The sequence below is a fragment of the Antennarius striatus genome, chromosome 2 (assembly GCF_040054535.1).
Source record: "Antennarius striatus isolate MH-2024 chromosome 2, ASM4005453v1, whole genome shotgun sequence".
Classification (NCBI taxonomy): domain Eukaryota; kingdom Metazoa; phylum Chordata; class Actinopteri; order Lophiiformes; family Antennariidae; genus Antennarius; species Antennarius striatus.
This window is the reverse complement of record NC_090777.1, coordinates 14276136-14295167: the sequence shown is the minus strand read 5'-3', so window position 1 is coordinate 14295167 and position 19032 is coordinate 14276136. Positions and strand designations below refer to the sequence as shown.

Below are 19032 nucleotides of genomic sequence, written 5' to 3'. Positions count from 1 at the left end.
TGCATTCCTCTCCTGGATATCAAACCTGCCCATCACCTCCTCATCACCTCTGTTTCCTGCACCAACATGTCCATTGAAGTCTGCACCAATGACAACTCTCTCACTTCCTGGAATGCTCTGCATCACTTCATCAAAGTCCAACCAGAATGTCTCCTTCTCCTCCAGCTCACATCTTACCTGTGGAGTACACCCACTAACAACATTGAACATCACACCTTCAATTTCTAGCTTCAGACCCATCACTCTATCTGACACTCTTTTTACCTCCAGGACATTCCTAACAAACTCCTCCTTCAAGTAAACCCCGACTCCATTTGTCTTCCTATCTACACCATGATAGAACAACTTGAAACCTGCTCCTAAACTTCTAACCTTGCTACCTTTCCACCTGGCTTTCTGGACACACAGTATGTCTACCTTCCTTCTCTGCATCATGTCAACCAACTCTCTACCTTTTCTTGTCATAATTTCAACGTTCAACGTCGGCGGCAGTGGCTCAGCAGTAGAGCAGATGTCTTGAAGACAGATCGCCCAGCCATCGGTGGATCGATTCCCGCTCCCGCCAGAACATCTCCGGAGTGTGAGCTGACGGTGGGAGGCGTCAGCTCACTTCCCAGCCACTGTCAAGGCGCCCTTGAGCAAGGCGCTGTCCCCCCTACGAGCTGCTCTATTGGGGCGCACTCCAGGAATGTGCTGCCCGTCACTCTGCCTCCCGATGCACAGCTTGATGTTGTGTTTGTGTACTAACTGCACGCTTACAGGCCCTCTTGTGTGCTGTGGTTGTTTCAGGGGCCTGTACATACATACTGTGTGTGAAAAACTAACACAAAAATGTAACAAATGTACACCTGAGTGACAAATGTAATTTCCCCGATGGGATCAATAAAGTGCATCTTCTTCTTCTTCATCTTCTACTTTCAGTTATACACTCTTGGTGTTTGTCTTCTCTCTCTTCCTACAAATACACTTTCCTCCTGTCCCTCCAAATCTCATTATACCATGTATAGTGACAATAAAAGGCTTTCTATTTCTTCGACCAACAGTAGTCCAATTTCCACAGTCACCTTGTAGGTCAATAGCACCGATGGCGGTCGTTGTAAACCCGGGCCTCGACTGATCCGGTATGGAAGTCATGGATTTGATTCACATGTTGGATTTGGCAAAAGTTTCATGTCAGTTGCCCTTCCTGACACAACCCTCTGTATTTATCCGGGCCTGGGATAAATGAGACACTGGCTTGTGCCCTGTTATGGCTACATTAATAAGATTTTATACCAAAGCAAATTAAAAAAAAGAACAGGATTCAAATCACCTGTGATTATTTGTTATGACTTTTTGTTTTGTTTTATGTGACTGCTTCTTGTCATGAGCATTTTAAGAGTTTAATTGTCCTGTTTTTTTTAAATCTCCTAACCTCCTTCCTTCTTCTTCCCCTCTGTACATTTTATCATTGATCCTTTGTTTTTTCTTCCCCTTCCTTTCTTCTCCTTCCCACCCCTCATCCATCCATTTTTTCTTTTTGAATGTGTTGCTACAATGTTGTCGTGGCAACGGGCTGCTCAAGCTGTCGTCATGGTAACACGTCATAATCTGTGGTTGTCAAAGTGTTTTATTGTAAGGAGGACCAGTGTAAGTTGATGCTTCATCCTCTGTGTGCTGGATCTCCTTTTTGGAAAGGAAACATTCAGAATGGGAACTCTTGTCAATATCTTGCCGTCCATCCGCTACTCATCTCATTGAAATGCGTTGTCTTTAAATTGCCTTACGCATGTGTCTCAGGTCCTTGCCATGCGGTCATGATGAGGAAAAATAGAAGAAAAACAAATCATGAGTAATATAGGAACAGAGTGGTAATGCAAGGAATCAGCTGAACAACAGCGAGTTTAGTCTCGGACCAACACACACACACACACACACACAAACACACACACACACACACACACACACACACACACACACACACACACACACACACACACACACACACACACCTTAGTCTGTTCTTGTAGACACAGATTTGTCCAGCTTGTAATGCTGCTGAACACATAAAAACACACACACATTTTTATTCACACACACTTATATATCACATGCATACGTTCAAGTGTGAGTGTACGCACAACCCATAGACGAACGACCGAGATCGATACAAAGCACTCAGGGTGCATTTGAATGAGTGTTCATTTGTGCAAGGTCACCTACTAACACACTGCCTTAATAAGCATTGTTTGGAAACACACACACACACGCACGCATGCACGCACACCCACACACACCCACACACACACACTTCTCTAATGAACATGGCTGGCAGTGAGCAAAAGGTCTGATAACAAAGAACCTCAAGCCTCTCCTCTCCTCTCCTCTCCTCTCTTCTCTTCTCCTTCCGGTTTCTGGTGAGCATGAGTGTGAGTGGTGGATTGAGTGGCACGAATGGTTTGAATGATTATTCTGTCACTGTGGATGGACTAATTGCACCCTTTTCTTTTCTTTTCCTCTGGTCAATGTACATGGTCAGATAAGTCTTCCCATATGAAGACCAGAATGTCTATCAGCTGTTAGAGCGTGGCGTGTTTATCAATCAGCTGTTTGTTCAGGTGTCCCCACTGTTGGCACCAGCCACGTGGATCACAGTGTCAGGTGTTCCTCCGTTTATTCCAAATGAGTTGTTGGAAAATGGGCTATGTTGGTTTAGAAAATTTGCAAGTGGGTTTGCTGAAATAAAATTGGGGTGTAAAAGTCCTAAACTGAAGCATGTTAAGTCCTTGCGCCAGCAAGTGTTCATGTTTCTGGACACACCCAATCAGTCTTTGGAAGTGTCCTTCAGAGTGAAACACGGTTATATGTCCTTCATGATGTACGCTAATTCGGGGCAGATGAAACATTTTGAATATGGACATAAACGTGCACTGTGTCTGCACAGGCGGCGGGCGTCCACTTCCGCGTAACCCGCGGAGGGCGGCGCCGCCTCTGTGGTGGTGGCTAATGATGCTGGTCGAAGGGGTCGAAGCCGCTCCCATTGCTGATGCGCTCGCGTCCGAGGTTACGGCCGGCAGTGTTAAGGCAAAATCAAGTAAAATGGTTAAGAAAGGAAGAGATTCTAAATGACCATGTACAGTACGGTGTTTCTTGCTAAACTTTTGTTCACTGAATGTTGCTTTTTGTCTGTTTCTCTTTCTTATCTTTCGTATGGAGAAATTTAAAATTGGTTCTTTGAACATCAACAGAGGGAGAGATAAGCAGAAAAGAGCTTTAGTGTCTGAAGTTATAACTTAGAAATGAGTAGATGTGACGTTTCTCCAGGAAACTCACACTACTCCTTCTGATGAGTTGCAATGGACTTTATGTTGGGAGGGGTCCCTTGTCCTCAGTTATACCAGTAGTTTTAGCGCAGGTGTGGGTATTCTTTTTAAATCCAAGGACAATTTCAAGGTTTAGTCGTCTTCTGATTTGGTGAAGGGTCGGCTCCTAATGGTTAGAGCAGAGTTAAATAATTCTGTGTTCTGTTTCCTTAACATCTATACTCCAAATCAAGGAGCAGATAGAACAGATTTTTTTCAGAATCCTAGAACTGGAACTAAAGGAGCTTCATCAAGAGTGGCAAATTTTAGGGGAAGACTTTAACTGTACATTGGATTTTACACTGGATAGAACTGGCGAAGAGCCTCATCCACTATTCTCGAAGAACCTGAAGAGCCTCATTGATCAGGCAGATCTGGTGGATGCATAGAGAGTTAAACATCCACAGACCAAACAGTATACGTGGTGGAAGGTTATCAATACTAGGGTGTGTTATCAATACTAGGAGCTAGATTAGATCGGCTGTACATTTCCCAGTGTCTCACCTCCTCGTTAGCCAATAGTACAATAACCCTAGTTGGGTTTACGGACCACAACCTCATATGTGCAGATATGATCCTTTCACCAGGTGGGAGGGTTAATTCTTATTGGTGCTTTAATAATAAACTCCTGCAAGACAGGAATTTCTGTAACAGTTTTCAGGTTTTCTGGCAGAGATGGAGAGAGAGAAAGGTTGGTTTTAATTTGATAAAGCTGTGGTGGGAGGTTGGAAAGACGCAGATTCGAGTGTTCTGCCAGCAGTATAGCGCTTTATCAACTGTTAAGCTGAAAACAATTGTTAAACAACTTGAAGCGGATATTAGAGTTTTAAAAGAGGGATCACTTCAGAGTTCAGGTCCTAACACAGGTCTCCTGCTACAGGAAAAGAGGCAGGAGCTCAGCTCATTCCTCCAAGAAAGAGTGAAGGGGGCGCTGGTCCGGTCCCGCTTCCTTCAGCTAAAGGATATGGATGCACCAAGCTCCTTCTTCTTCAATCTGGAGAGAACAATGGCACAAATGAAGAGAATGACCTGCCTGCAGCTTCCAGTGGGTAGACTATCTACTGATCCGGCAGAGATAAGGAATCATGCGATGTATTTCTACACGGACCCCTTTGGGGCAGAAGCTTGCAACATCAAGAGTCGTGAGGAGCTCCTGGATGATCTTAGTCAACTTTGTCTGGAAGAGAAAGCTGTTCTGGACTTGGAGCTGAAAATGGAGGAGCTGACTATAGCAGTCAACCAAATGGTGTTAGGATGGGAGCCAGGTATTGGTCTCTCCTCTGACTTCTACAGACATTTTTGGAAATTCCTCGGGCCGGATCTGCACGGGGTCCTCCTTGATTGTTCTAGAACTGGGTCTCTTCCTGTGTCCTGTCAGAGAGCAGTGCTCTCTCTGCTGCCGAAGAAGGGGGACCTGACTCTGATTAAGAACTGGAGACCGGTTGCTCTGTTGTTCACTGACTACAAGGTGCTCTCCAGAGCTTTGTCCAATTGGTTGAAGGATTTGTTAGCTTTAATTGTGGACCGTGACCAAACCTACTGTGTCCCTGATAGAACTACCATGGACAATATTTTGCTTATGAGGGACATTTTTGAATTGTGTTGGGGATGTGGATTTATATTTATTTGTTTGATGGACTTAAGGCTTTTGGTTTTGGTTATGGGTTTATTTCTTGGGTTGGTTTACTGTATAGTGGTGCATAGTGTTTGTTGAAGATGGGGGCAGGGCTGAGTCAGCCAATTCCTGTGCAGAGAGGGATAAGGCAGGGCTGTCCTATCTCAGGACAACTCTACAGCCTTGGCATAGAGCCCTTGCTGTGCTGATTGCGAGGGCGGCTCAGTGGTATTTTGGTACCTGGATCCCTTGTTTTTGAGCGCCCTCCTATGTATCTGCCTATGCAGATGATGTTTGTGTTTTTGTGTCCACGCAGGAGGAGGTTCAATATTTGAGGGATACCCTATCCCTATATGAGAGGGCCTCATCTGCACGGGTGAATTGGGGGAAGAGTGAGGTATTGTTGGTGGGGTGGTGGAGGGATCCTGTGGTACCTACATTGCCTGGAGGGTTTAAGTGGGGGATTGATGGGAAGAAAGTGTTGGGGTTTTTTGGGGAGAACTGAGGGCTTCCAGAGGATGAAGAGGAGGAGATCCAGAAAGATATTGTGGACTTTTTCTGGTCTGTCTGGTATTGGGTCCGAGCACCAGTGCTCTACCTGCCGGCTAGTGAAGGAGGCCAAGGACTGGTGGATGTTAAATGTAAACTTGCCTCCTTTAGACTTCCGGAGAGGATGTGGACCTTTCTGGGCTGTCTCCCTTCTATGCCACAGTTTTGCAAGTCTGGAAGATCTTTAACATCGTCCGTGCTAACCTTACACCAGGACTGTGGTTATTTGAGGAACCATTGTTTTTCAGTGACTTTTTAAGAACTGAAACATTACAATTTGTTAGCTTGAGGACCAAGCTTAAGGGGGCTGGCTGTACCAAACTGGATCATCTGATGGGGTCGTCGGTGGATGCTCTGAGGGAGAAGTGTGGCATCAGCTCTATCAGACTGGCTATGAGAGTGGTGGATGACGTCTGTACTGCCCTACCCCCTTCACTGAGGAGATTTGCAACGGACCGGGCCTCTGCGATCAGTGGAGTGAAGATGGTATTTACGATAACCCCAGCCATTGGGGAGTGGAGGGAAGGAGGAGGCCAACTTCTGACCCTCGAGACACCCAGGCTGGGCACATTTCATGAGGCAAAAAAGGAGGACCTCTATGAGGTGTGTGTAAAGGTTTTGAACATTGGAACACTGGGCGGTGTTGGGGAGTCAAGGTGGGTCCGGTGTTTTTTGGCCCAAATTCTTCCCCGAAGGGCAGTTGGCGGACCCAGTGCAAGTTGAGCGTTGAGAAACAGGCTGCAGACCTCCAATGGAGGGTTGTACATGGGGCATTAGCCACATACAGATACAGGGCGCACCTTGATCCCGAGCTAGGGGAAGGGTGTATCTTTTGTGGGAGCAATGAAACTCGAATATATGTTTGTTCAGTGTGCCCAGCTGGTAGCACTTTTTTTTATTTGCATAAGAGGCGGTTTCAGGGTTTTGGAAAATGTGTCTACGTATGATCAGTTCATTTTTAAATATTCAGCTGCAAATAGGCCTGTTATCTGTTGGTTTTCGATCGTATATGGGGTGTTGGGGGGGGGGTATGTTCTGTAGGGGAAGGAGACTCTTTGGTTATTGATTTTTGATACATTTTTTGTTGGTTTATGATGATAGATAGATAGATAGATAGATAGATAGATAGATAGATAGATAGATAGATAGATAGATAGATAGATAGATAGATAGATAGATAGATAGATAGATAGATAGATAGATAGATAGATAGATAGATAGATAGATACGTTAATCATCCCAAGGGAAATTCAGGTGACATCTGCTCGCAACAGATACAATAAATACACATAACAATGACAGAGAGTAATGGCACAGCCAAAACACGTTGTATAAGTTACATTCTTTACATGCTGTTACATAATTATAACAACAGGAAACAGAAGAACCTACAATAAAAGGAAGGAAGCATAGGGACATGAGAGAAGAAGAGAAGAAAGAACACTGGGTGTAGATGATGTATGATCAGTAACACGTGGATGAACCGAGCTCTAAACTGACACTAAGGACCCCCACAAAGTGTCCCGCAGTGCATCCACAGTGCATCCCAGGCCCCCCTCGTCTATCCCTTCTCACCCGACCTTGATGACCCTGCGGCTTCAGACCCCCTCCTTCTGAGAGAGTGGTTGTGCCCTCTGATGGCACGAGGCACAAAGGAGGTCCTGAGTCTCTCAGTGGAGGAGCTTGGTGACAGCAGTCTGCCACTGAAGGAGCTCCTCTGCTGGGTGAAGGTGGTGTGCAGGGGGTGGGTGGTGTTACCCAGGATCGATCTAAACCTGGACATAGTCCTCCTCTCTAGAACAGTATGTATTGAGTCCAGATCCTGACCGATCACAGAGCTGACCCTCCGGATGTTTTTGTAATTGCTGCGGTGAATTTATGTTCATTAGTTAATGTTAATAAATGTTTCTTTGAAACCAAACCTCTCCTCTCCTCTCCTCACAGTGATCCTTTGTTTGGATATTTACAACTTTGGGTACGTGTGTGTGTGTGTGTGTGTGTGTGTGTGTGTGTGTGTGTGTGTGTGTGTGTGTGTGTGTGTGTGTGTGTGTGTGTGTGTGTGTGTGTGTGTGTGTGTGTGTGTGTGTGTGTGTGTGTTTGTGTGTGTGTGCGTGTCCATCCACCCCCCCATTATTCTTGGTGTGCTTTGTTGCTCAGCAAACGCTATGCTAATACAGTGCTAAAGGACCCGTCACTCTACATAGATGGATAGGAGCTGAATCAGTGGGTGCTTCATCATGTCAGCATTCATCTGCACACCTTAAAATACAACAGAGGACACAGTGGAAGGTCAAAGGATGTTTATGTTTTGCTGCAAGAGCGCTTGCAGCTCGTCAGTTCAGTTTCAGATGATTTATCAAAAAATAGGAAGTAAATTCCCATCTGAGTCTAATTGTATACAGCAGATTGATTTTAATTTACCAGGACACTAACACATTGTTAGATTTACTGCACATTCATCATCAAATTGTGAAACAGCAAAGCAGTTTGTTGGATAGCTAAAATGCTTCGTTGTGTTTAAGAATCCAACCTCAGTCAAACTGTAAAACCTGCTGTGACTCAGTCAGGAACTTTCACGCAATTGATTTTTAAAAAATATATTTTTAATCATGTTTTCCATCTTCCATCCTCACTCTGACAGATGTGCTAGTAGTTGGTGATCAAATCAAGTTTGCCTCTACCTTACAAAATTATGAATCCCAGTGAATTTGAGCACACGTTGCAAAATTGAATTCATTGTTAATTATTGACTATATTTGTAAGTGCATGGCAAAATTGCCCTCAACTGTTTATTTGTTAATTATCAACATAATTTAATGTTCAAACATCAAAATTAAAATGGGCAAATATTGTATTCTTCAATGCACCAATATAAAAATATGCTGCCAGCGGTGCGAGTGGGTTCCAAATACTCGTGTTGAAATCACTGCTGGCATGATGGGTTTTACTTGTGAATTATTGCTGCGTGGAGGAGTTTCATTGTCCCTGCAGGCATTAAAAACACTCAATCATTCAGTCTCTATCAGTCTGCTGCATTGCCTTGACAACTTTGGGCATCACAGAGACGCATTTCGATGAATATTTTTAAGTCAGTCTGTTTTCTCTTCCTTGTTATATGATTCCAGGAGGGATGTGTGTACAGTCATTGAGGACCAACAGTAAGCAGTGAGGAGATTCATCTTTGTGTTACACTAGACACAAAGCAATCCAAGCTGATGTCTACTGACTGTCAGATTCAGGAAGTTAAAGCTCCAGTTGTCCAGATGTCCCTTTAATGATTTCCTCCTCCTTCTCCTCCTCCTTCTGCTCCTCCTTCCTGACTCAGTTCCTGAAAAGGACAATATTTGGTAGCAAATTGACTTTTTGCTTTTTGTTCTTTATTTGCACAGACTTACTTGGTACCAGTACCTTACAAAAATTGTTGTTAAATGTCCAGATTCTCATCCGTTGGTCGCTTGAAGTGTTGAGGATGAAACCTTGTTTGGGAAAGTCCTCTGTTTGACCCATTCATCCACCACAACCTTTTCACTATGCAGGTGTTCCATCTCTTTGTGTAACAGTCACTTCTGCATCTTCATACATGAGTGAGATTTCCAGTAATAGACAAAAGAAAATTGACATTGAATGTCTGTTATGTCTTGCTAGAATTCACTGAATAATGATGATCTGATGTTCACCATGATGAACGGCACAAAAGAGTTCTGACTCATATAATGATTTCACAGAACAGGAAGATTTGAGATATGGAAAATACAGCAGCATTGCTTGTGGAGCAGTTAAAATGATGCAAAACTATACCACTGCTGCAGCACTTTATGAACAACCAGACGGCAAAACATTGGCTTTATATCATTTGTGACCCTCGCCAGGCTTTATCAACAACAGTACAGCAGACAACACTGACCGTGAATGGGCTGATTATGTCGTAATTCAGCATGAGCAGGCTGTTAGAAGGTTTTCACAATGTATGCTGGAGTGTATGAGACACTGCAAAGGGTGGAAGCAGTGTGAATGTGTAGTAATGAGCGGGGTGCCTGGAGCTTTGGGAAACGCTGGGTTTTTTTTCGTCGTATCTGCTCCACTCAGTTGTACTCCAAGCTGCTTTCCTCTGCACCAGATAACTGGAAAGAGCTGATTAACACTATATTTGCAAAGCAGGAGTTCCATCGATCCTGTTACCAAATGTGACTAGTATAGATATGTAGTTAGGATGTGGCTGCAACACGACATTTGTTTCCATTCCTTTGAATTGTTTTAGTTGGGGTTTATTAGAGAGCAAAGAAATGACTGTTTGTCACTCATGTCTTTGTATCTCTCTCTGTCACACACACACACACACACACACACACACACACACACACACACACACACACACACACACACACACACACACACACACACACACACACACACTAACACACACACACACGGAGGGAGGGGGGGAGAGAGAGAGAGAGAGAGAGAGAGAAAGAGAGAGAGACCAGTCAGCCTGTTACATATTGCGTTGCATAGATTCTTTGTTCTGCAGGCTAACACTCTACCCATCACCTGTGAAAGTGTGTGTCACTGTTGGTTGTGCACCAAACCTTTTCTCTTCAGGAACACTGACTTCTGTGCAGGGAAAAAAAAAAATCCTTCTTAAGACATTGTTTTCTGTATCCTCTAAATTCTGCGGCCATGTAAGTTAAAAACACCTTGTAAGAATTTACATTTTCAGTCATGTTTTCTGTCACTGTCAGAGTTTTTAAACCACAAATGGAACAATAAGATGTGATAGGAACATGTCACCTTGTATATTTCATTACAACCTGTATACAGTAAGAGATATGAGCGATATTAATAACCCTAACCTTCACCTAATCGCATATGTTGTCCTGAGTTAACCTGAGCAACATGCCCTAACCTAGCAAGCATCTTAAACCCATTTACATCCAGCAAACTGTGTACCTGTCGACATCACAATCTAGCGAGTTGGAGTGTTTTTCTCAGAGTAATGTTGTGAAGGCAGGACACTTTCTCTTGTATCTGTTTGAATGGCTGGCTCACCCGGTCTCATTTCAAGCATATACATTGTTGTAATTCTCATTAGCTTTTTTAGAATGTCCGTGTCAGTTTGTTTTGTCTATCCATGTTTCGTGCATTCTTCTCTGGTCACACTATCTGTTTTTCACTCCTGTCTTCAAGATTTCCTAACTTAATTCAGGGAATTTAATCAGGTCTTCTGGTGTGTTTTAGACCGCCTTGTTCTGTTGTCGGGTATCACGGCTGGTTGAACTGCAGATCGGAGGATAGAGCATGCTATACTGCTCATTCCTGTTCTCTCTCTCTCTCTCTCTCTCTCTCTCTCTCTCTCTCTCTCTCTCTCTCTCTCTCCCCTTCTCTCTCTCCCTTCTGTATTGTTTTCCTCCTTGCCTTTCATCCAGTGCTTTCACAATTTCAGTGAATCAAGACAGGAACGAGTAGACCTGGCCTTCCTTTAGTTTCTTTGACATTTAATTAGAATCATTCTATTACTAAAACCTTCTTATTCCTCATTCATATTTTTTCCTAAGCCTGTCCACCTCCCTTCCATAAACTGAAGATGTTGGATCATGGATGGAGTGTAGCGAAATGTTAACTGATAACACCTTGCTGCTGCCTGAAAAGCAGAGGACGCAGCCTGAAGCTGTTAGCCATGCTATCAGATAACATTGGACTCAAGCCGTTAACAGTGTAACTATAGACCTGCAGGTTCAGATACATGAGAACTCTGGTCACAGTGTGTGACTTTGTGTCAAATGTTTAGGATTTGCTGTGTAAAAGTGAGAATGTTTTTTCAGTTACCGTCTTTCTTCAATGGCCCATATGACCATTAAATGCTGTCACTTCATTTCCCAGTGTTACAAAGGTTTCTTTTTAATTTGTTCTTCATTTGTTTATTGTCAATGGCAGCATGCTGTAACTTGCTGTATTTGGTATGAAAGGCCAGACCATCCATAAGGGTGCTTTCACAATGTCAGTGAACCAAATAATGGTTCAGGTTTATCCATACACAGACAAGCTTTTTATTGAGCCAAAAACTTGACCTGGATCTTGGTCTGGGGCAGATTTCACAACCTGTAGTTTTGTTTTGGATAAAGCCTGAAAAGCCCAAAAAGTCTGCACCAAATAAAGTTGATGAATCAACCTAAGATGCTCCTCTTCGTCTTCTTTTCCTTTCGGCTTTTCCCTTCAGGGGTCGCCACAGCGAATCAATTTCCTCCATCTAGCCCTGTCCTTTGAATCCTCTTCTCTCACACCAACTATCTTCATGTCTTCCCTCATTACATCCATAAACCTCCTCTTTGGTCTTCCTCTAGGCCTCCTGCCTGGCGGTTCAAAACTCAGCATCCTTCTACCAATATATTCACTATCTCTCCTCTGGACATGTCCAAACTATCTCAGTCTGGCCTCTGTGACTTTATCTCCAAAACCTCTAACATGTGCTGTCCCTCTGATGTACTCATTCCTGATCCTATCCTTCCTGGTCACTCCCAGAGAGAACCTCAGCATCTTCATCTCTGCTACCTCCAGCTCTTTCTCCTGTCTTTTCTTCAGTGACACTGTCTCTAGACCAAACAACATCGCTGGTCTCACCACAGTTTTGTACACCTTTCCTTTCATTTTAGCTGAAACTCCTCTATCACACATCACACCTGACACTTTTCTCCACCCGTTCCATCCTGCCTGTACACGCTTCTTCACCTCTTTTCCACACTCTCCATTGCTCTGGACTGTTGACCCTAAGTACTTAAAATCATCCACCTTCTTGATCTCTTCTCCCTGTAGCCTCACTCTTCCACTTGGGTCCCTCTCATTCACACACATGTACTCTGTCTTACTGCGGCTAACCTTCATTCCTCTCCTTTCCAGGACAAACCTCCAGCTCTCTAGCTTCTCCTCCACCTGTTCCCTGCTCTCACCGCAGATCACAATGTCATCTGCAAACATCATAGTCCATGGTGATTCCTGTCTAACCTCGTCTGTCAGCCTGTCCATCACCATAGCGAACAAGAAGGGGCTCAGAGCTGATCCCTGATGCAGTCCCACCTCCACCTTGAACTCCTCTGTCACACCTACAGCACACCTCACCACTGTCTTACAGTCCTCATACATGTCCTGCACTGCTCTAACATACTTCTCTGCCACTCCAGACTTCCTCATACAATACCACAGTTCCTCTCTGGGCACCCTGTCATAAGCTTTCTCCAGATCTACAAAAACACAATGCAGCTCCCTCTGGCCTTCTCTGTACTTCTCTATCAACATCCTCAGAGCAAATACTGCATCTGTGGTACTCTTTTTTGGCATGAAACTATACTACTGCTCACAAATGCTCACTTCTGCCCTTAGTCTAGCTTCCACTACTCTCTCCCATAACTTCATTGTATGGCTCATCAGCTTTATTCCTCTAAGCCTACCTAAGATGCTCACAGTTACAAAAATGAAAAAGGTGCCTGTTGTCCAATATATTAAGGTTTAATCTGTGGAAAAATAGACACACTCTGCTCAACTATTAACACTTAGGTTTAGCCTACAAGCAGCCTTTGGGAGGGGACTCTCAGGTCAAGATAGACAAGATTCACCTGTTTGCTTGCTGATACCTCTTTTAACTGGAGACACATTTTAGGATGATGGTTATCAGATTAGGCAGGTGTTTGACAAACTGACTCAGCATAACATGCTTCAGGCTTGTTGGGTGTCTAATTGCCACTTTATGCCAACATTTTTTTTGCAGTCTGTCAGTGACAGTTCAAGAAGTCTCTGACATCTAATTTTCTGTCAGGTTATTCTTGCAGTTCAGTGAAAACTGGTAACTACATGTAAGCAAAAAGCAGATTTTTCCATCTGGCTTGTCATAGGAGAAAAAGCTCAGGTTTTATTAATAACATTAATGATGGCTTGGTTCCATTCAGGTGAACCATGACAGAAATTTCCAGATTAACTGCTTGAAATTCAGCGGAAAAAATAAAAACATAATTTCTGTCATATGTACAAATCTGTAGTACAGCAAAAACATTAAAATCTCTTCAGAGCCAACTAATATTTGAAACCTTCACAATCCTGCTCGTGCTACTGTCATTACAACATCAACTACCCTTCCTGTTTGTATGATGATCCTGAGAAATTAAATGATCCTAAAGTGGGGTCTGAAGCTGTGGAAGGGATCTGGGGAGAGAGCAAGAGTGCAGACCAGAAAGAGAAAAGGATGAAAAATTAAAAGCTTGATAAAAAGCCCAAAGACTGATGAAAGAGTGGGAGTGAGGGGAGGAAAAATGGCGGGGCAGTGGGATGAAGGGATTGAAATAGGTAATAAATGAAGCGATTCCTCAGTCCTGCAAGGTTACATTATTTCACTCTAAATACAGACTGGGCTATTTTCTTTTCTTCTCTCTCACCTTTTCCATCCTACTTTTCCTCTGTTTCTTTTGTTGTCGGCGGCTCATTGCAGAGAGTAGCTTGTTTCCATGGAAACAGCCTGAGCCAGTCAAGTGGAGCCTCTAGCTCTGCAGTCTGTCCTCTGCTGTGTGTGTGTGTGTGTGTGTGTGTGTGTGTGTGTGTGTGCGCGCGTGTGCGTGTGCGTGTGTCTGTATGTGTGTTGGGCTCTGGGATGGCCCTGTGAGGTTTATGAGTGATTATTAGAAATGCAGACAAGTGTTTGGTTCGTATTACATTTCTGTCTTTCTCCCTCTCTTTATCACTGTGTTCTCACAGTATACCCATCTTACAGATGTAATGTCTCATTCTCATAATGGTTTAAACCACCATGGGAATGATCATCATCAGCAACATGAAAAAATGCCCATGGAAAAAATTTAGCAAAAACATATTTTAGAAATGAAAAACTTGATGTGGAGTAGACACACAGTGGCACACAACGGGTAGCACTGCCTCCTTACAGCAAAAAGGTTCTCGATTTGATTCCTTTCTGTGAGGAGTTTGTATGTTCTTTCCATGTTTGTATGGGTTCTCTCCAAGTTTTCCAGCTTCTTAAAATCCAACTGGATACAGGGAGGAAGAACAAATAGAATTATATAACAGCTATTTCCCTCCGATGGTTCTCTCTGGATAGTCGATGCTTAGTCTCATAGTTCCAACTGAGTCAATGATCACTTGTTTTAAGAAGCTCACTGTGTTCTCCAACTTTGAAGGATAAGATGCCTCACTCACTGACTTGGAACTAGACATGTCTCAAAGTAAATGTGCTTAATTTTTGGATGTATTCCTCATCAGACAGTTTCAGAAAAGTTTTCTTCTAATAATGGTCACATAAATTGGATGTGAAATAAGAATTAAATGACCAGAAATTGTGTTTATTGTTAAAATATGTTGACTGAAATGTTAATGATAAACTGAACTCCTCAACACTGTAAATATTGTTTTAGCTGAAAAAAAGACTAAAATGCACTGACTGAAGTGACGCTCAACAAGATAGTCTGTTTTAAAGATAACATTTTGCACAGGACTAATAGAAAAAAAATTAACACTAAAATTAACACTAAACACTATCAGGAAAGAAGTAGTTGATCAGAGTTGGAATGTCAACTGTGTGATGTCACAGCTCTTAATCCTGTATTTTTTCACTGTAGATTAAATCAGGAGACACTCATACTTGACGTTGGTGAAACAACCTGCAGCCAACATGGTGTCAGTGTTCTAATGATACTCTGTTTGTTGCAGAACACCCAGAAGAAAAGAGGAGCACGACCCAACAATAAACCTGACAAGAAGCCTGGTCCACAGGTAACATGCTCACACGCACGCATGCACGCACACACTCTAAAAAGTAAAACATTGGATCAATTAAAAAAGTTCTTCAATTGGTCAAATCTAATAACATTAATTTAAGTGAACTAAATAAAATTTCATTGGATGAATGTTATTTTTAGTGGTGTCAGGTGATTAAAAAAATAATCTAATTAATTACAGGATTTGTAATTAATTTATCTAATTAATCACATTTTAATCTCATACCTGCTAAATGCCCCCAAATAAAGAATTTGAATTCTAGGACATTATAAAATTGTAGTGCATGACTAATCAATAGAATACACCAAGAAGAGACAATTTGCAATCCAAGTTTTTATTGGTTAAGTGTGCCAAGCACATCAGCAAACCCATTAGGCCAGGTGCATTTCTCAAAAATGCAATACAAATACAGTTAAATAAAATAAATAAAATTCAGAGATAAAATAAGGCTGAGTCTCAAATAGGCACATAAGCAGACTCTCAATCAAAATGAATACTAAAGCTGACTCAATACAGCATTTCAAAATGAATAGTATAACACGCCTCTAAATAAGGCAACATCAGTAGCAAGATGCCAACAGGCATTTCATTTAAAGGGGTAAGCTAATGTTACAGGAACTGACAAGAGACAACTCTGTGTCATCAGACTAATTTTTAATTATATATTTTTTTTCTATTCAACATGACTCATAACTATTATAATTGTAAACAACACAATGTTAATCATTGCAAATTAAATACTTCTAATCAACTTAACTTTTTAAGATCCATGTATTGTATTCACATGGTCCCTGTTCAAAAAGAAATAAATGCCATGAAAATATATGCTTACTTGCTTTTTTCAAACTGGCTAAAGAAAAAAAAACACACACACATTATAGAGCATGTGTCAAATTCAAGTTTATTGACTTTAAACAAGGCAATATTGTAATTGTGAACTGACTTTTCTTAAATATGGAATTTTTCTCAACAAGGTGCCTCGTTTTCTGTAAACGCAGTTCTGTTCCCACACGTTGCCGCTCATCCTATTTGGATTAAGCTCCATTATGACTTTTTGGAAGAACTCAAAGGAGCGTTCAAGTGCCTTGTGGTATTTCAAGTTTAGGGCTTATATGAACCCAAACAGTAAGGCGCATGCAGATGCAACAGAAGGCAAGTTCTTCAGCACTGTAACGCCATCTATAGCAATACCAATGTCTGCAGGTGGACCATCAGGGTTGCCTCCCGAACGGATAACAAAGATCACCCTGGATTCCTGCTCCAGTTCTTTCTGAGCCCCGTCTCCATTCACATCCTATAAAGTACATTTATAAAAGCATGAGTTACCCATTTCTAGCAGAACCTGATTTTAGTCTTGAATTGTAATGGTTGACTCATAAACTGAGCAGCAGTTTCCTATTTCCTGGCATTGTTATTTTTTGTTATGAGGGTTTCATGGTGCATAGGAATGTTACAAAAGCATATACAATGGTTGGACAGGGATCCAGTATTAGCAATGTGAACTATGGCTGTTTCTCCGGGAATACAAGTACAATCAGGGAGGAGAGGAACACAACATATCTATTAACCATCCATCTTCAGCTGCTTATCCCGGGCCAGGTTTGCGGGGACAACAGTCTTAGAAGGGATGCCCATACTTCCCTCTCTCCAGTCACCTCGTCCAGCCTCCTCCCGAGGCGTTCCCAGGCCAGCTGAGAGACATTGTCCCTACAGTGTATCCTAGGTTTTCCTCGAGGTGTCCTCCTGATAGGACATGCCTCCCCAGGGAGGCGTCCAGGAGGCATCTGGAACAGATGCCTGAGCCATCTCAGCTGGCTCAGTTCAAGGTGGAGGAGCAGCGGCTCTGTTCCTAGCTCCTCCCTGGTGATTGAGCTCCTCACCCTATCTCTAAGGGTGTGCCCAACCACTTTACGGAGGAAACTCATGTCAGCCACTTGTATCCAGGATCTTATCCTTTCGAACGTAACCCAAAGCTCATGACCATAGGTGAGAGTAGGAACGTAGATTGACCGGTAAATCGAGAACTTCGTCTTTTGACTCTGCTCCTTCTTCACCACGACAGACTTGTACAGCGACCCCATCACTGCGGAAGTTGCACTGATCCGTCTGTCAATCTCACATTCCATCCTTCCCTCCGTCATAAACAATACCCCAAGATAAACTCTTACACTTGGGGCAAACATTCTCCACCGAACCAAAGAGGTTTGACCACCGTTTTCTTGTCGAGAACCATGGCCTCAGATTTAGAGGTGCTGATCCTCATCCCATTTGCGTCACTCAGCTGCAAACTGTCCCAGGCAGGGGTCTGTCGGGCCCCAGGAGGCTGAGGAGTGTGATCCCCTAACTTGGAACACACCTTCCGCTCCCCCTTTTTGAAAAGAGGGACCACCACCATGGTCTGTCAGACCAGAGGTATTGTCTCCAACTACCATGTGATGTTACAGAGACGTGTCAACCATGACAGTCCCTGCACATCAAGACACTTGAGGTACTCAGGGCAAATCTCATCCATCCCTGGTGCTTTGCCACCAAGGAGTTTGGCAACCACCTCGGTGACTTCAGCTTGGGTGATGAATGAGTCCATCTCTGAGATCTCTGAGATCTCTGTTTCCTCTGTGTAAGACATAGTAGCAGGACTGAGGAGATCCTCGAAGTATTCTTTCCGCCGTCCGACAACATCCTCAGTTGAGGTCAGTTGCTTTCCGCTGGGTTAACTTTGAGGATCATATTTAGTTATGAATTAGCTCCACATGGAGCACCACAGTTGTTGGGACAGAAGGAAACAGTTTAAAACAAACTACTATAAGGTGGACATTTTTGTCCCCCTGAAAGATCGTGGGCATCATGAATTGTAAGGGCTCACCCTTAGCATAAAACATACCTCAGGTATCTGAAGGAGCAGGGGCCATCTGGTGCAGACTTAATCCACTGTAGGCCCCTGATCAATCACTTCCTGTCTTTGGTAGGCAAATGTCGGTTCCATTTTCTGAGCAACAATTGCTCTATTATTTCTTTTCTTCACTTCTGTTAAGATAATCCCTTTCCACGGTTTCTGGAGAAATAGATAGTAATTTACCTCAGCACGTCTTGGTCGCTTGACCTTCTTTGAACATCTTTGCAGGCAAGGCATTGTGTGGGGCCTTAAACAAAGCACTTATGGGGTCTCGTGTGCTTTAAGCTGTGTTCTGTAGTTAGCCATCTTATACTCGAGCCTTTGTTTCCAACCATAGCATCTGCTGAAGGAACCTGGTTCACTGAGACAGGGATGCTTCTTTATTAAAGCTTCTGCAACCTTACAGTAGTCCTCATCCTTGGTGTAGGCTTTGTACTTGAAGATTTCCTCTCCCAGTTCTTCCAAAATATCTGACAACAGCTTTGAGCCACCTGTAAGTCTGAGCTTATTTATGTTGAACTCTGCATTTCCTTTTTGCAGCTGAATCTCTGTCTCAAGAGAAAAGCGTGTAACAGGGAACTATTTTGGCCACTGTACAGTTCTCAATGATTAAGATGATTTGTCGAGGATTATTGTACTGTCTGTTCAAGAAGATTCTCCAGAACCAGAATCGTCACTCTGATGGATGAAAGGGAGCTGGTCTCTAAGGCACCAATGGGGTGGTCATCCATCCAACTGACTCTGACAATACTTAGGTCCCTAATTTCTGTGGTGGAAGTCAAATTGACAAATACAGCATGTCCCCGAAGTCAGTGTCTTTGTACTGTAGCCTTATTCTGCCAGACAGTGCACATGTTCTTTTGATA

At 43.0% G+C, this 19032-nt stretch overlaps 1 protein-coding gene across 2 annotated transcripts in view; it reads left to right on the top strand.

Annotated features, from left to right (window-relative positions):
* Positions 1–19032, top strand: part of mtcl2 (microtubule crosslinking factor 2) — a 103227-nt gene that overhangs the window by 39921 nt on the left and 44274 nt on the right. For both annotated transcript variants that reach the window (XM_068327930.1, XM_068327923.1), the window contains exon 5: positions 15205–15267. In XM_068327930.1, the coding sequence (XP_068184031.1) occupies positions 15205–15267 (63 nt within the window). The remainder of the gene's footprint in view (positions 1–15204; positions 15268–19032) is intronic.